Source organism: Pempheris klunzingeri, chromosome 11, assembly GCF_042242105.1.
Source record: "Pempheris klunzingeri isolate RE-2024b chromosome 11, fPemKlu1.hap1, whole genome shotgun sequence".
NCBI lineage: Eukaryota > Metazoa > Chordata > Actinopteri > Acropomatiformes > Pempheridae > Pempheris > Pempheris klunzingeri.
Window position 1 is genome coordinate 20,549,685 of NC_092022.1, and position 18,212 is coordinate 20,567,896.

Sequence of the window (18,212 nt, forward strand, 5' to 3'; positions counted from 1 at the left end):
GGCGTCAGTGTTTCCCTTCGATGAACTGTTGTTGGCTAGGTTGGTTCCTGGATGCAGGATGATCCTTTTTTTTTCCTGTTTGTGTCCACTCTTTGGGGATGAAAAGGATAATGGGGTGTTGAAGAGGTTTTTGAAGGATACTCCTCCCTTCCTCTAGGTCGTGTTTGTGTTACCTTGCTCCTGGAGTCATAGAGAGATAAGCAACCAATAAACAAATAGGTGAGACAAAGAGATGTCCTGTTTGTATGACAGGTGAAGCAGATACTGGCGGTCAGGACAAAAAGGCTCCAGTTGAGTCAGAATCAGGTAAAGTGGTTTTGGAAAACACAAGGAAGTCCGTGAGGTCGCCTAATGAATGGATTCATGTTTCGGTATGTTGACAGAGTACCCCTGAGCCTGTTTTGCACAATGGAGCAATGGTGAAGTGAGGAAAGGGACAATCAAAGTAGAGGGTAGTTACAAGCTTTTAGATTGAACATACCTTGAAAACACACACTCTCTCACACACACAAACAGTGTGAATCACACATACAGAGGGACAGTTACCGCAGCACGTTTGGCTCCTTTCCTGAGAAATTAAAGCTGAGCAATGTTGGCCAACTTAAATTTACTGTCCACAATGCACAGTAGGGAGAAATATTCCACCGAGCGTTTCACAAGCCAGGTTTAACAGCATTCTTTTATTGGACACCGCCGCTGGGTACCCTTTGCTCCACAATTTTTGCACTGTTTTTCTTGCAACATAAAATGTGTTGCACATCCACGGGTGCTGGCTGGAGGCCACAATGAGTGATGTCATGTGCAAGCAGCGAGGCCTCACAATGAAGGTTAGTCCCCTGGGTTGTCGGAGAATGTCCTTCATATTTTTTTAAGGGGCTTTGAAGGAGCTGATTTGAGTGCCAGAGCTGATTCCAACATCTGGATCATGGCAGGACCATCGTACAGTGGAGGAGCACTCAGTACATGGACATCTGCATGTAAATGTGGCCATGCCAAACAGCTGTTACATGGATGACATTTACTGCTGCGATGTAGCTGTGACTGTTTTTGTTGCCAATGCCGATAGCAAAGACCAGAGCAATAAAAAAAAAGGCATTCAATGATGCTGCACGCAGTCATGATTTTTCCATCATGAATGATTGTGTAAAGGCGTGCTGCAAATTAGATTTATTATTCCTACCTAGTATATTCATATAACGAAGTGGTGTCCTAGGTCTCTCTGTCTCTTGGTGTGTTTGAGCTCTGACCCACAGGCCACAGACCCTCTTAATTAGCCTAACTAATTGGGTCAAAGTGGGCAGAGGCCCCCTCCTATCCACTTCCTCTTCCATTGAGATAAGAGCCTGTGTATGGATCTGAGAGGAGAAAAAGAGAGTGAGGGCAATAGGGCGGGTGTGAGAGGGGCACATACAGGATGGGAGGAAGGGTAAGAGGGCCAGAGGGAGTGAGGGGAAGGAGGAAAGGGGGAGAAACCAGAGCCCTGTTCCTCCGCTCTGTCCCCCTCTGTTCTCCTGCTGTCTGTACTCCCACAGGGGCAGCTGATGTGATGAGTGAATTTAGCCATTTGTCTTCGACCCCACTGACACACACAAAACATACACACACACACACACTCACAATGAGAGACTCTAACCCCACTTAATGGCTGTCCTCTCACACGCAGTTCAAAGACGAGAGCGAGCCTGTGGATGCAATCCAGACCCCCACACTCCTCTGCTGGTCCCGGGAGAGACTGGGCCGGGCACCATGTCACATCAGCACACTGTGCTAACAGTCCTCCCAGGGGGACTTTGGCTAGATGACATGTTGTTGTGGCCCGTCTCTGGGTTTCCCTCTATCGCATGTCTGAATCTCCTCTATTTTCATTGAGAGCTTTTCACGTGACTCCAGCTGGCTGCCTTCAGTCACCTCATGGACAACAAACAGAACTTTTCATCGCCCATTATAGTGACACAGAACTAATACCACAAATAATGGTACCATGTGAAAGCTTTAGTTTCTTTACATTGACATGCTTCCTCTCCTTTACATGGCCAGATAACTGATCGCAGTAATGCTGTATGGATTTACAAGAGGACTTTTCCACTGCTACTGCCTCAGTAACATGACTCAAATCAACACAGTCACTTTCTGTGGTGGCTTTGCATTGGCCTTATCCAAACAGAGACCCCTGAGTTATGAAAATATTAAGAAGTGTATGCTTTAAGAAAGAAAACCGTGTGGCTACGACAGATTAGTTAAAGTAACATGCTCATAAGGAGCTGTTTGAAGTGTTGCTCACGTTATTGCCTGTATGGCAAAAGCACTTCTTTTCACACATAGACTTCTGACCACTTCACACACTGGGGGCAGGGCTGGCTGCTGTAGGCCCATGATGAATAACATTAGCAGGAAGGCCCAGTAATGGAGATTAAGCAGAAATACAGCTGGGTTATTAAAAACTATAATCTCTTTGCTTACTGTCTTGGGTGAGGGGTAGCAGCACTCCCTGAAAGCACAGGAGAAAATGGGCTCTATAGACACGGAGACATGGGAGAGATAGTGCAAGAAAAATTAATAGGAAGATGGAGATAATATTGAAAATGAAAACAGAAAAAGGGAGACAGAAGTGTGTGCCTAAACAGAGATGACTGAGAGGTTGCTATGAGGAAGCCGGGCCAGAGTGTGTATGTTTTCCTTGGACCCGGCCCCTTTGCTGTTTCCACAAAGACACAGAGCAGCTTCAGGCTGCCTAGTTGGCTGGGGAGACAGAATAAAAAGGGGGGTGGGATGGATAGAGACGCATGACGCACAGCCTGCTTTCCCCACATCCACATTGGACGAATCTATCAGTATCAGTCCCTAAGAGATGCCGCTCTGCTCTTTTACAACACATCTGTGGTTTACAAGGGAAATGAGTCTGAGGATTGCAAACCCTCGGGGTGGAGTAGCTCCTCAAAACTGCTTAGGGTAGCACTTGACCTCACATTTGCACTTTCCTTATAGATGTCAACTCATACTCTTGGCATATGAGCAAAGTAGTAGTGTGACTTCCTTGTGTAATCAATTTGTTTGCATGTCATTTTCCATTACAGCACAGATGCAACATCTGCCTTCCAATAAAGTTGTGCTTAAACCTGACTCCCCTGACCATCTGTCATGTCACCTGCTGCAGTCAAAGCGTTGAAGTGGGAGATCAGCCTTAGCGGACAGGTGGTCAAATAGAGCTAAGGGTCAGTGAGGTTAATCTCGGCCAGTCCAGTCCAAACCCGGCCAAGCTAAGAAAACTAAACTGCTATCTCCTAAGCAATGCCCGGGTAGCAAATACCGTTCCTTTCAAATCTCATCTCACCCTGATTGTCTTTGCATGAAAAATAGTGTAACTGGAGTCTTAAAGCCTGCTCTCTGCCAGCTGTCCAGATGTTTCCAAGGGCCTGGGAAGGGAAGGCAGGATTAGGATCCTCAAGGTCCAACCAAAAGAATGCATGTTCTGTCATGGAGCTTTTACTGAGTGTCATTTTCCTGTGTTTTCCCCAGGGGATCGCACCATCTTGCTAAACGACACAAAACATCAGGTTGATTTCAAGTCCCACCAATGGTTCGGCGCCACTGTGCGTTCTCACGGCGACACAATTCTGGTAAGGTGACCCTCTCAGAGATGATTTTTGGGGGTTGGGGCAGAGGGGGACTAGAGTTTCACTGGTGCTCTCCCTTGCTATGATTAAGGCTTTCAGTCACACATGGCTATGAGAACCTTTTTACTTCTAGTGAAGTCAAGGGGAACGTGTACTTTGTTTGAAAATTTGTCTTCCAGATTACTTTCCATTAAGTTGTTGTCATTCAGGTCCAATTTTCACCTTAAATCTCAACACACTGTAAAGAAATGTTTTGTGCCTCCCCTGTAACATCAAAGTTAAGCCGCCACTTGTTTGGTCTGATAGTTAAGGTTGTGACCTGGATTGAGTTACATTGTTACCCTGCTCCAGATGTACCACTGACCTCACCCAGGGTCTCCTCCTGAGTTCACCAGGGTGTTGCTGCAACTGGAAAAACATCTCCCACCTAAAAGCTAACCCCATTCATCACCACCTCTCCTCCCTCCCTGCCAAACCGTGTCTCTTCCCATCTCCTCTCTGCTCCAGGCTTGTGCCCCTCTCTACTCCTGGAGGACTGAAAAGGATGCCCCCCGTTCTGACGCGACAGGAACCTGTTACCTCTCTGCTCATAATTTCACCAAATTTGTGGAGTACGCTCCCTGCCGCACAGGTAACTGCCACCTCACCATACCTTGATATGACAGCTGTCCTCTATGTAGGAGCTGGATAAGGGAAACTGTCTCTATCTATGATCTTCATTGAACATTATTTGCTGATGTAGCATTATGCCTTGAAACCAGATTGGAATATTGAATAGTTTTTAAATCTAATAATCCACCGCTCCACTCCTGTGTGTTTCAGAGATCAGTGATGCGGTGGGACAAGGCTACTGTCAGGGAGGATTCAGCGCCGACTTCACAACGGTAATGACTATGTTTCTATTGGTGAATCTCCAGAGGTTTCTGGGATAATCTTTAGCTTTTTCATCATAGTAATTCACAGGTTTTTTCTTTCAGGATGGCAAAGTGGTCCTGGGAGGCCCAGGCAGCTACTACTGGCAAGGTATGTAGGATAGCATCAATCAACCATGTGAAAATCGTAAAAAGACGAGACTGGAAATGTCCTTTCAAGTTTATTTTCATTCCTCTTTTGTGTAACTTTAGGTCAGGTGATCTCTGCAGCCAAGGAGGACATTATCAAAGCGTACTACCCAGGCTATTTCATGCAGTCTGTGGAGAGCGAGATCCAGACCAAACAGGTCCAGTCCAAACATGATGACAGCTACCAAGGTAAGAGAGGCTGCTATAATCTTAGTGCTTCTCTGATAACTGCACATTCACGCTTATCATCATTAATTTGCCATGCAAGCTGAGGCTGATGTCTGCCCTCCTGCCTACAGGCTACTCTGTTGCTGTTGGGGAATTCAGTGGTGATCAGGTGGAAGGTAAGTCTATAAAATGATGTGTGCAGGAAGTAAGACACACGAGGACAGTTACATAGCAACCTAAATATTACAGCTGAAGTGAACATAAAGTCAGCGACAATATTTTACATGGTTATTGAGCTGCAAATATTGTTAGTAGTAGAATTATCTTACATTCCTGCAAGGCTTCTATATTTTCCCTCCTAAATCTTTTCTTCATCTCTCTGTGCACCTCTCAGATTTTGTGGCTGGCGTTCCAAAAGGACTCATGCTTTATGGTTCGGTAAGAAAGCTTAATCACCACTCTCATTTTGGCTCTCTTTTTGATGTTTTTAGAATGAGGGGCCTGGGCTTTAGGCTTGGGACTGACAGGAAAGTAAAAGAGAGAAAACAGCCTCACTGATATTGTCACAGTGGGGATTATTTTCGAAGTCAGTTCCTTGCCAGAGACCGTGCTTACATTAGACTATATAAAAAGACGTTCACCATATGTGGCTGCTGTGTTGCAGGTGTCTATTCTGAACGGTACAGGTCTGCAGACCATGATTAACTACACTGGGGAGCAGGTGAGTCAGACAGCTCCTATCTCCTACCTCCACATGAAGCTCCTTCATGCTCCATTTCCTCTATGTTTCCCTCGCTTGGCTCTTCATGAGAGCTCATAATTTGTTGAGTTAGTGTAAGCAAAAATAATTTCCTTTACAATGTTCTTATTACTTGACTTTGGTCTCTTTCGTGGTTTGCTGTAAAGCTCAATTATTGAGGGGAAAGTGCAGTGGCAATTTGCGCAAATGGCTCTGGGAATAGGGAAGCACTGAGCTCGTTTAAAGAGTGATGATTGACTCAGCTGAATAAATAAAATCACAAGTGAATTTGCTTTCACTCTGGCAATTCAGACTGCTTCTACAGTGTCTGACTATGCTTCATGACAGAAAATTCAGAAAATGAAACTGACCTGGAACAGAAAACACCATCAAACTGGGCCGAACCTGTAAAACCCATCAAGCCGTCATGTTTCCTTCAAGCCTCTTTTTTTTTTTTCTAGTAATGCAGAAAGCAAGTCCAAAGTTTGTAGCGGCCTGGCGGTTTTCTATTATCTAAGACCAAAACAAATCTCTATGATATTAATGTCTTTTGACGATAACATTTCCAATGGACAAAGTTATAGAAAAACCTTTGTTTACAGATGGGAGCATATTTTGGCTATGCAGTGGCAACGACTGACATCAACAGTGATGGGTGAGTTGTAGCCTTGTCCCTGTCTGTTTTTCTCACCCTTCTCTTCCTCTGTGTCTTTCCCCGGCAGAATCTACATTAGGTGCCACCAACAACCCATTACAGGCGTCAGTGTGTCTGAGCTTAAATAAGTTTTTTTTTTTTTTTTTTTTTTCCCTTTCATGCTGGCAGGCTGGCTGACCTGCTGGTGGGAGCTCCCATGTTCATGGTCCGGGGCTCCGATGGCCGTCTGGAGGAGATGGGCCGGGTTTATGTTTACCTACAGCGAGGGCCTCTGGACCTGGAGCTCAGCCTGCCTCACCTGACGGGCACCCAGGTGTATGGGAGATTTGGCAGCACCATTGCACCATTGGGAGATCTGAACCAGGATGGTTTTAATGGTAAGAATGGGGATTGTAGTCAGGGGCTGATGACATTTTTGAAATGAAGTAAGCATCATGATGAATTTAAATGGTCTACAGATGAGCTTTTATAAATGTATATGAAGATAGAAAATCAGGTAAAAATCTAAAGAGAAAAACCTATTTATTTGATAAATGATATTTTGAGGAATGGAGGTTTGATGGGTCAACTGTCAGACCCAGACAAATATCCAGACTATTGGCTGCACTGATTTTTATACAGTTTACATCATGGTCTCAAAAGGAAGAAATCTTTTTCTCTTACTAATAATTGCTGGAACTTGGTTTATGACCAAATATCTGCAAAACTTATGACTCGGCTGTACTTACAGCTGTTTACTGCTAAACATTAGCATTTAGGCTGACTGAATGTTCAGCCTTATTATTTCAGCTACTTTCTACTAAGCAATTGTCTTGACTTTTGTTGTTTGGCAGACGTGGCCATCAGCTGTCCGTTTGGGGGGGAAGAGCGACAAGGACTGGTCTACATCTATAATGGATACTCAGAAGGGCTCAGGGAAAAGCCATCACAGGTGATCACCGGCCAGTGGGCGTCTGGGACTATTCCTGCCAGCTTTGGATTTTCCCTCCGAGGTGCTAAGGACCTGGACATGAACGGCTATCCAGGTGAGTGTGGCTGGTAATATGCATTGGCCATCATTAGCTTTTCAACTTTTAGTATGTTTTCTAAATCTGTTCCTTTATTTCCTCAGATCTCATTGTTGGTGCCTTTGGTGTTAATAAGGCAGTTCTCTACCGGTATGTTGTTTTAATTCATATTCTGTGTGAAATCATGTATTCTGGTTCTTTAAACGTTGTAGGAAATGTATTTATTTGCTGTTTTGCCAAAAATAATCATGATGATAGAGCTTGATCTAGTAAACAGGTAGTTTAGCTTAGCATAAAGACTGGAAAGTTAGGGAAACCACCTATCCACCTACCAGCACCTTCAAATTTCCCTAAAACAAAATGCAGGTTTTAGAGTTGCTGGAAGGCAGATTTATTTATTTATTTTTTTCGAAGAGCAAATGAATAAGAGTATTTCCCAAAATGCCAAGCTATTCCTTTTCAGTTTAACTGAGTTTTCAATCTACTCCCTTTTTGTTACCCACAGATCCCGGCCGATAGTGAACACCAGTGCCTCTCTGACAGTTTACCCCACTATGATCAACCCCGAAGAGAAGAACTGCATAGTCACCAATGGGAACACCAGCATTCCTGTTTCCTGGTGAGTGCTGAGCTTGTCCTGTGCTCAGCTTCCTGTGAGTCAGCCCTCAGTACTGCTCTGTTGGTATTTGTTTGACCCAACTGCAAAAAGATGGGCTTCCCCGTTTCCCCCCATATGCATAAACACTCCTGTCCTGACAGGAAGCTGTGATAAGGCCTATCCTCTCTATCAGCAGTCATGGTATTAACCGCTCTGCTCTTATTTGACCTATTTTCACAATGTCTTCATATCACAAGAACATGCTGAATAGCAGCATTGTTGGCCATTTTTGGCCTCCTCCAAATGTGCACAGTTCAGATCCAGAAAAAGGGAGAGGAAACAGACGACGGTTGCTCGCTGCTCGACATGGTTGACACAGCGCTCATGTGTCTGCTTTTTCCCCATGTCCAGATCCTGATCCATAAAGGAAACTCTTGTATACACATGTGTCTTGATTACACTACGTTGCCTGGTGATGAGGACTTTTTGGTGGGGGTGAAAGGAGAGCACAAGGGATAATGGGAGGGGGGCTGGGGAGGGGCGTGAAGGTTTTTTGCCGTTGCTTTGAATGAGATATTGTTTGGTGGTGGAACACAGCTGGGAAACATCAGGACACGTAGACTCCCGTGAACGTGCGCACGCAGAGTCTTGCAGAAACAGGCAGACACAGGAGCACATACAAGACGTTCTTACTACTCCTCGAAAGAAGTCCTTGTTTCTTTCTGTCTCATTTTTCACCTCTCTTCCCTTTCCTGTGTTTTTTCTCTCCTTTTTTTTCCTTTCTTACTTCTTCCAGTTTCTGCTCTCTATTTTCTCTCTCATTTGTGCCTCTTGTGTGGGTTTTCTAGTAAAAGGATTGGGGGTTTTGGGGTTGCAGACTTTTGGACAGCAGCACTGTGTTGTGCGGCTGATGTCATGGGAGAGAGCTACAGGCTTATATAGACAGCCATTGACTGGTCAGCACTGAAACCCGAGTCATCGCCCAATTTCACCCTTCTTAACTCCGCTATTTCTTTGTGGGTGGGGGGGCTAGTAGGGGAAACGGAGACACACCGATTTATCAGCTCGGCTGGTGAAAGCAGTCAGATGCCAGCATGTCTCCAAACATTTGACATTTTTTTCATATTATTCATCGTATTCCCATTACGCCTTATGCCTTGTAATGTGAACCATGTAAGGAGCTGACACAGGAAAAGTGGGCCATGAGAACAAGTGAGGGCAAGTGAGGTGTCTAATTCAGCATATTTATACTGAATTTCTGCCATAAATGAACATGTACCCCGTTTCATACCTTTGTCCCTTCTGTCCAAAACAGTGTCAACCTGAGTTTCTGCATATCTGCTGATGGGAAGCACCTACCAGACATCCTGGGTGAGCCAATTTTCCACATCTGCTCTTTATTACAAATGATGAAACTGTCAAAAAGCCACCAATGGTAATATTTTAAATCCATAACAGCGTGTAGGTCAAAGTGTCCTGGCTGGTGATGTAGCTTTTTGGATTTTGTTATGACAGTAAAGGGAGAGCAGTGCGCCAAATATCTTTTGCGATCCACCTTTAATGATCAAACCACTTCTGTGTTCATTCCCCTTTCCTATCAACCCCAAGTTATTATCTCTAATTGCCCCTTCCTTTATATACAAGTGTTCCCCGTGCCGTTAACTTAAAGTTACATTGACTACATTGTGTGTGCTTCAGAGTATTTATGGGGGTCTTTTTTTAAACCTGTCATTACGTGACTCAAGGACATTCATCATGCCATGAATGCTCATTTGTGTGTGTGTTATGCGTTCCAGATTTCCAGGTGGAGGTGCAGCTCGATAGTCACAAGCACAAGCAGAAAGGTGCAGTGAAGAGGGCTTTGTTCTTGGATTCCCAGCAGCCCTTGCTCCAGAGGAGTGTTTCGCTGCGCCATGGCGAGAGTGTATGCAACCACACCAAGATCTACCTGAGAGTAAGCCTTCTTTCTCACCAATAAAAAGTCGCAATCATGGGAATAAACGCAGATTTTCCGGTTATGATGCAAGCCTAAATCATGGGGCCTTCTATTCTTGGACAACAGATTTTCACTTTTTGTACACATTGCATTTGACAACCCTGGAATGTTTGCAGGATGAGAAAGACTTCAGGGATAAACTCTCCTCCATTTATGTGGCCTTGAACTTCAGCTTGGATCCAAGAGCTGCAGCTGACTCCCACGGCCTGCGGCCCATCCTCAACTATCAGACCACCAACGTAATTGAGCAGAAGGTACTTTGGCATGCTCTACACTTCCCCAAACTTCTATCCAATATGGTTAACTAAGCCTTGAGTGATCTACAGGGCTTCTAGCATCATCAATATGTAATGAAACAGAGCTCCCGAACATCGTTCATATGGTTCTTACACAGCTTAGACTCATTCTCTGGGGGCTGATGATAAATAAATCCCCCATATCGAGTAATCACTCCCCATTTCACCGCCAGCCTCTTGCTTGCTTCTTTCTCTTGTTCCTGATGAAAGAGTGAGTGTGTTCTTCTTCATGTAAATTCTGAGCTACTAGAGATCCAGGGTGTCTGGAAATCTGTTTTCCAAATAAAAATGTGAGGCATTTGTACGGTGGAGTATTTCCCCGTCCCAGCAGGAATTGCTCTTAGCCTGCTTGTCTGTATAATGATACAAAGGTGACTATTTCCAGAGCTGCAGACACAGAAGGCTGGTAGATATTTCAGGGTGGGGCACAGCCCATCTGGTTGAAATCTCTTGGCATTTTTCCAGTTTTCCTCTGGCAGTCAGTAGAGTTGGCTCAATCTTTCTGCTGTGGCACAGCACGCACCATATGTGAGTTCAGCAACAGCCACCGGATTGGAGCGTTTGGGGAATGGCAGTCAGCGTAGGTTTATCTCCCCCTCTTTCCCCATTTCTCTCTCTATCCTGGTGTGTTTTCATCTTCTTCCTTTTGGATCAGGACTGAACCCTGTCATTGATGTCCTTCAAAGCTGTTGGGCCTCCAACAGATGTGGTCTATTGCTGAACCAAGACCTTGAGCTAAAATGTCAACCTTAAACCTGAAAAGGCCCTTTTTTGCCAAACACACATAAAGGGCAAACCTGATCCGTGTGTATGTGTGTAAAAGGGGAGTGTTGGTGGTGCCAGCCTGACAACATCTTTCCTCAGACTGTGTGAATTTAACAGTGTATAAACAGTAAAGGGTGACTATTATACCAAAGCCTTGGCCTTGATCAGACACATGATGCCCTATTGATTTCCACATATGCTTTGAGAGTGTGTGGCAGGCCATGTAACATATCACTGACTCTGCCAAGGTCTTACTCTTTCCAGGCTGGAGTGAGAACGAGAGATGCTTGATGTGCTCGGCACAGTTTCGCTCTTTCACTCATAACGTATTCCACATGTTTCTATGAGGAGTCATGGCATTATGATGGATCTATTAATTGGCATCATTCTCAGATCTTGTACGAAGGCACACGTTTGTGCAAAACCAGAACTGATCCCAATTGTTGTCACATTTTTAGAAATTGGAAACGACGATGAAATTCTGCATCAATACCCTCATTGTTCTTAGAATAATAACATCTGACCAAACAAGTGTGAATTTGATTAATGGACTCCTCTCATTTTGCCAAGTTAGCGTTTTGATTTCAGTGCACAGTGTTTGCCCTCTCTATGTCACATGGTGAGGTCAGTGTTGTTGTTTAACTACAGTGATGGGCATACATTCATCAAGCAGGGTGCACATGTGGCCAAGTTAACATGGTGGTTACTATGGTGTCCATAATTAGAGCCCCTGGATGGTGTAATGACAAGGGGGGCGCTTGGCTCTCTCTAATCTCCTCCTCTATTTCTATTTATTATCCTTATCGTCATGAGCATCATCACACTGTCACAGTCGCAGCGGGATGCAATTTAGCAATCCGCAGAGCTTTCCCTGCTGCTGCCCTGCCACACGTTCAGCGGTCATCCACTTATCCAGCAGTGTTTCTTTTGCTTTGTTGTCTTTCCCTCCACTGTAATCTCTGAACCCCAACTTGTGCTTTTCAAGTCAACAGAGATATCCTGTGTCTCAGTAAGTCCCTCTAGGCTGCAGGCTCCTCCCTCTCCATATGATCACATACTGCTGTGGTTCGCTGGGTGGCGTAGTGTGTGGTGAAAGCGCGGTTCGCCGCATAGAGCTGTGATGTGGGCCGCTGGTGAGAGCCGGGAGCTGGCAGCTGGGAGCTTTGTGCTCAGATCCACAGGAGTATCTCCTCTGGCACGGTCGCTGGGCTGGACCAATTCATCATTTCCTTCTCTTACGTTGCAAACAGAAAGCATGTGTGCGCCGGGACAGCTGGTTCAGGGGAGTGTGTCTGCCTGTCATGACCTCACTGAGTCGTCATCGTCCCTCTGAGCCACAACATTGTTTTTAACTGTCTGATGTGCGGTGATGATGTCTTATAGATAAAGGGGACTGCTGTGCAGGTGTGTGTGTGTGTGTTGGATGGTGGTCAGGAGGCAGGGGTGGAATGTATTAGTCATACCACATGTCGCATCTTGCTACACTCATCCTTCTGTCTCCTTTAATCAGATATTTGATTTATCTTGTGTGCCTTATTCTCCTCACATGCAGAAGAAGATGTGTGCTTTTAGTCAGAACCTACTGGATGATCATCATGGCCTCCAGCCCGTATTAAAACTCTTATCGCCTCTACTTTGCGTCTTTCAGACTCAGATTCTGTTGGACTGTGGAGAGGACAACATCTGTGTTCCCGACTTGAAGCTGGCAGTCCATGGGTGAGTCCGTTCATTTCCTTTATATTTTTCTAAAAATCCCAGAGCATATGGATTTCAGGGAATATACTAGACTGCATAATACCTGTGAACAGGGTCACAGACACTGAACTCTTCACCCCTTGTCCGCAAAAGGGACCTTTGGATTTGAGTGCTGAATTGTAAATACAGCTGTTTTTGTTGTTCCACTGCTTTGTTTAGTTTAGCATACCATAGAGGCACTGTTAATAGCCACAGTGCTGCAGTAGAGGAGGGACACACTGTCCTCTGAAAACAGGAAGCGGCTCTGCTGTACAGGTGCTACGACAAACAGTTAAAGGGGAAAGACAGGAGAGATGAAAGGGATCTGTTTGGAAAGTATGGGAGCTGTGTGCCAGAGTCCCAACCTCGCCTGCCTCTGAAGCTGTCAGGAGCACCCTGCCTTCCACACTTTGGTTCAAGAAATCTGTTAGCATTTTTCTCAAAAATAACAGCCTCCCTGATACTCCCTTCTCCGCTCTGTCATTTTGATTTTTACATTCCTATATTTATCTACCATCTGCCTCCATTTTCCCCCCAATGTATGGCTGATCCATCACATATGGAACAACCTGCTGTGAGTGTGTGTGAGTGCTGCGCTCCATCCAAGTGCGACTCCAGAAATTGAGCCGCAGAAAGTGTGATTAGTGCAATTAGAATAATAGCCTGATGTTTTTGTCTGGTCTGTAGTAAATGAAGAAACCCTAATAGAAATCAGAGGGGTTGACAGGATGGCCATGATTTAGTGGAATTTTCAGAAAAAAATTATTCATCATTCCTGCAGTGTTGTTTCTTCTGTTGCACTGCCAAAGCACATAACCTGTTAGACCAAAGGTCTCTCAGGGAAGCTTTATGGTTTTGTGAAGTTTTCTAATTTTTAGCCGTTGTTTGGTTTAAAAAGTGCAATGCCAGTTAGAATCAGGCTTTGGCTGACTTGCAGGCTGGCAGAGGATCAGCTTCAGAAATCTTCTCTCGCTTGCTCTCCTGCTCTGCTTTATGAGAGCGAGCTGTAATTAAAAGCGTTTGTGTGGCCCTCCATATGGAATTTCTCATTGTTCTTTGCTGTGGAGAGAGGTGGTGGAGTGAAAGAAAGCAGTGAAAGGGGGAGGTGTTTAACTATCCTACACTCTGTTATTCAGCATGTTTGACTTTATTAGCACATTGGAAAAGACTTTATTTAATAGGAGGCTTTGTGAGATGAATCTAATTGATGTACTTCTGCAGGCAAGCGCTAAATAAAATAGATGTGCTAAGCATAAATCCTGAAACTGTATTGTTACATTAAAGCAACAATTTATTGCTCGCTCCTCTGCCAGCAAACACAAACAGAGAATGCCTCTGATTATCCATAACAGTGTGACACAAATGTACCTATATTTATTTCTCTAGCACCATTTAACCTGGCCGTTGACCCTATTAGTAATCATTTTTTTCTTTGGTTGGGCCCTCAGGAACAGGAAGGAAGTCTACCTAGGTGATGACAACTCGCTGACCTTGACTTTCAACGCCAGGAATGAGGGTGAGGGAGGGGCGTACGAGGCAGAGCTGTACGTGGTGCTCCCCCCTGAAGCTGACTACAGCGGCATTGCCCGCAATAATGAGGTGACTAGAAATTCCACACGCGGTGAAAACTAACAACTTCCAGAAACACGTATACCTGTCGGGGCATGATTGCAGTTGTTGTTTTTATTTCTTTATGATTGTTCTTTGCTGTGGTTTGAGCAGTTTGTCCTCTTGTTTCTCAGAGCCTGGCCCAGCTGACCTGCAGCTATGACATAGAGAACCAGACCCGATACCTGAGCTGTGATTTGGGCAACCCGATGAAGTCTGGTACCAGTGTAAGAACACAGCTGTCTTTTGGCAGCGTTGTTTTGCCTTTTTTGCTCCATGCCAACTGAGTTTAATGGTGTGGCACTGCATCTGAAGTGTATGTGATGGTGGTGATCAGTTGACACAACGTCATGATTTCCTGCTCTTTGAAGGAATGAAAAGTCACTGGGTGTCAGGAAATGTTGTGACAGGAAGTACAGACTCCATCTGTGCCCTCAGCTTTGGGTAGAGTTCCCCTTGTTAATGATGGAGTCACAAGCTGGCATGCTTTTAATAGGACTGTAGGGGAGCAGAGATACCTCTCCATCTTAAAAACCCCTCACTTTGTAGCATTATTGATCGGATGTGAATGAGAGGCAGCACATAAAAAGGTAGATGCATAGAGACTTGATGTATGAATATCTGTGGAAAAAACTGGGGAAAGAAAAAGTAAAACCTCTCGAGTACATTTTTGGACCTGCCTACATGTAAAGTTCACAGACCATCCAAGAACATCACATGCTGTATCTGTCTGAGGATGAAATAAGTAGAGAGGGGAGGAATGGCTGCCTGACAGACCCTGTGACAGAACTATAGAGTATATAAAGTTCACACTGACATTATATTGTTTTAATTGAGGCAAGGTATGTTATCCACTTCTTTCTTCTTTGTTGTCACGGTCGTGGAAAATATTATGTTTTGTGACCTACTTTTTTTACATGATGATGATAAATATGTTGGATCTCTCTCTTTGCAGCTGTGGGCAGGTCTGCGTTTTACAGTACCGCGGCTGAAGGACACGCACAAAACTGTTCAGTTTGAGCTGCAGATTCGCAGGTAAAACCTGATGTGAATGTACAACAGAGACACTAACCGTTGGCAGAGTATGCGTGGAGTCTGATCCAGTAACAGTGATTTGCACAGCTCTAAAATGACATCAGCTAATCAGAATCTTTTTCTTTCGTTTACTTCCACAGTAAAAATGAGAATAATTCCCACAGTGAGGTGGTACACTACAAGCTGGAGGTGGTTGTGCAGGCTGAGGTCATTCTCCAGGGGTGAGTTGAGCGTTAGGATTCCCTCATTTGAACTTTTGGAATTTCATTAAGTCCCGGGTGCCTCCAGACACATGTTCTCACAGCCCCAATTCTCTTTTTAAGTGTGTCTCGACCAGATAAGGTCTTCTTTCCGCCGGCCAACTGGAAGGCGACCAAAATCCACGGGGTGGAGCAGGACGTTGGGCCTGCAGTGGAACACATCTTTGAGGTAATCAGCCGTGTTTTTAAATGTGCAGATTGGGTTGGAAAGCAGATCCTACTGTTCGTAAAGCAAGTCGACATCCCAGGGCAGCAAAGAAAGGAAACCAAAGAAGACGTTGTCCAGATTATACAGTGTGATTTATTCTCAGGCTGTGCGGATCCACTTTCACTTGGGTGAGAGTAACCAGAGCTCCCCTTTAGGTGGCCTATTTGTAGATTAAGAAAATATGTCAAATACGAGAGTTCCAGTATGGGAAAAATCTGTTGCAAGCTCCCAGCTACAACTAGAATGTGAAACGGCCAAGCTGCTCTTGAAGTTTTCTAATAGCTCACATACTAAAGTTTCCAATTTCATTTCCTCTTTCCAGCTGGTGAACAACGGGCCCAGTCGCATCAGCCACACCCTGCTTGAACTGCGCTGTCCCCTCAGTGTGCAGGGTCACAATCTACTTTATCCTCTGGAGTTCTCAACAGAAGGCCCCATCAACTGCACCTCCGACAAACACATGAACCACCTACGCCTCAAAGTAAGTGTCCCGCATGCAGATGTGCACCTCTCAGGGTCAAATGAGGCAAAATCCGACAGTGAACGTCTCCCAGCGATTCCCAGTCAGATGTATGATTAACTGTTGGGTCGTCCCACTGGTTGGCCCACACCCACCCTCTCCTCCCAGTTTCTCAGCCCCACCCAGGACACTTACCCCACCACCGCTTTGAAGTCCCAGCTCTTCTCTATGCTCAGCACAGCTTGATGAACCACCTCACCCAGCAATACACTCATCTTTGACATCCAGCGACGCGCCCCCTTATAGCAAGTTGTAGCTCTGGGAGTTCGTGGGCAAAGCGTTTGAGTGCAGTTGTTTGTGTTTACGTTTGAAGCTTGACAGATGTTGAGCAGGGCCGTGAGTGGTCATCCGTCTTAGCTGAGATCTAATGTTTTTTTTTTCCCTGGTGAATTGCTAAGTACATTGTGTTTCCACGGGAATCTATGCAGAGTAGAGCTCACATGCTTCTGATTAATGACAAAAAGCCTCAGGGTCATGCTAACATCAGATCTTATATTGACAGAAAGGGCGGTATGCTCCTCTGCCTGTGTGAGGTCAGTGTCTGTGTTATACTAATGGGCGGTGTGTGTGTGTTGTGTCTCCCACTTCAGCTCCAGCGCACATCCACAGAACCACCTATCCTGGCACTGAAGGCACATGAGCACCATGTTGAGAGAAGGGACGTCCACAAGAATCAACTGGCGCATTTGACCAACCTGGTAAGATGCTTAAAGGGTGATTGTCACATTCTGTGCATGGGTGAACATTATCGGGCCAAAAGGTGAAGTCCAATGCAATGGGTGACTTGAAAGCGAGGGAATGAGGATCTTGAGTTTACAGTTACGGGTAAATGCTGTTATGTAGTTAAATCCCTTTTTGTGGTACTTACACAACTGGTTGAATAGAAAAACAGGAGGGAGAAACAATACATTTTGCTACATGACCTTAAGTGTGCAGGTCTGGATCTATTTTGGTGACACTGGGCCTGATTTTATATGAGGCTCCAGGGATTGGGTAATTAGGTTATGATGTCGTTAAAAGGGAGGGGTCAGAGGGCACAGGCTTGTCCCGTTGTGGTGATTAACATTAAAGAGCCTTTAGTAGTGGTGGAGGGGTGGAGAGGCTGAGAAGACATGGGACATGGGAGGCTTTTTGTCAGTGATGCACTGGTAACTTCACAAGCTGCTCTCTAATTTTCAACTCTGGGTGTTGCGACGCCCCGAGCACCCACACACTGGCCCTATTGATCCACCCAGCTGCAGGTAGCTTTTCTCTCTGCCTCTGTCTGTGGATACCTGCCTCCACCAAAGAGGTCTTTGTCCGTGCGCCTGTCGCTCCTGACTGTGCTCGTTTATCAAGCATGTCCAGTGGCACGTTAGTGTAAAGACTCCATTCTCCAGTTTCCCCCGTGTCTGCACTTTTGTTTGCTACGCTTGGGACAACAGACGTCTCTGTTCAAAGTGTCTCTCGATCAAAGTGCATCAGTGTTGAGCTTAACTTGGATGAAGCTGTCAGCCGAGGTCATAGCGTGGCAGTTGAAAATGACCTGCCTAGTCTTTGAAAAGCTCAGCGATGCATAAAGAACAAAGGACGGCCTTTAATTGCACTAATTATCAAAGGTATTTCATAATTACTTGGATAGTTAAAATCTCTATTCTAGGTACTATAGTTAAATTAAGCAATAAGTCGTTGTGTTAGCACAACTGTTATATTTGGTACCATTTTCTAATACGGTACCTGTACATGTCAGTTATAGCTAGTGGCTTTATTAATGGCAAATTCATCTTAGGGTTGCCAGGTTATGATACATTTTTTCTGGCAAGTGTTCATTGCATGTCTTTTTAGCTTTTTAATTAATAAGAGAGACCCTCTGGAAAAATCCTGCAGAGACACGAGACCAAAATCCATTTATTAACAAATTATTAACATGTGTAACTGCTGCCTTTATGGCTAATTAGTAAGCGTGCGG

General features: G+C 44.9%; 1 protein-coding gene across 1 annotated transcript in view; it reads left to right on the forward strand.

The window, feature by feature from the left end:
• Positions 1–18,212, forward strand: part of itga5 (integrin, alpha 5 (fibronectin receptor, alpha polypeptide)) — a 32,777-nt gene that overhangs the window by 9,504 nt on the left and 5,061 nt on the right. Inside the window, exons 3-26 of the mRNA XM_070839938.1 lie at positions 3,517–3,617; positions 4,122–4,245; positions 4,437–4,498; positions 4,592–4,637; positions 4,739–4,864; positions 4,975–5,019; positions 5,238–5,281; positions 5,508–5,564; positions 6,185–6,237; positions 6,406–6,614; positions 7,071–7,262; positions 7,349–7,394; positions 7,750–7,863; positions 9,158–9,213; positions 9,639–9,796; positions 9,955–10,092; positions 12,548–12,615; positions 14,082–14,232; positions 14,376–14,468; positions 15,197–15,276; positions 15,417–15,497; positions 15,600–15,705; positions 16,067–16,225; positions 16,855–16,962. Coding sequence (XP_070696039.1) covers positions 3,517–3,617; positions 4,122–4,245; positions 4,437–4,498; positions 4,592–4,637; positions 4,739–4,864; positions 4,975–5,019; positions 5,238–5,281; positions 5,508–5,564; positions 6,185–6,237; positions 6,406–6,614; positions 7,071–7,262; positions 7,349–7,394; positions 7,750–7,863; positions 9,158–9,213; positions 9,639–9,796; positions 9,955–10,092; positions 12,548–12,615; positions 14,082–14,232; positions 14,376–14,468; positions 15,197–15,276; positions 15,417–15,497; positions 15,600–15,705; positions 16,067–16,225; positions 16,855–16,962 — 2,417 coding nt within the window. The remainder of the gene's footprint in view (positions 1–3,516; positions 3,618–4,121; positions 4,246–4,436; positions 4,499–4,591; positions 4,638–4,738; positions 4,865–4,974; positions 5,020–5,237; positions 5,282–5,507; positions 5,565–6,184; positions 6,238–6,405; positions 6,615–7,070; positions 7,263–7,348; positions 7,395–7,749; positions 7,864–9,157; positions 9,214–9,638; positions 9,797–9,954; positions 10,093–12,547; positions 12,616–14,081; positions 14,233–14,375; positions 14,469–15,196; positions 15,277–15,416; positions 15,498–15,599; positions 15,706–16,066; positions 16,226–16,854; positions 16,963–18,212) is intronic.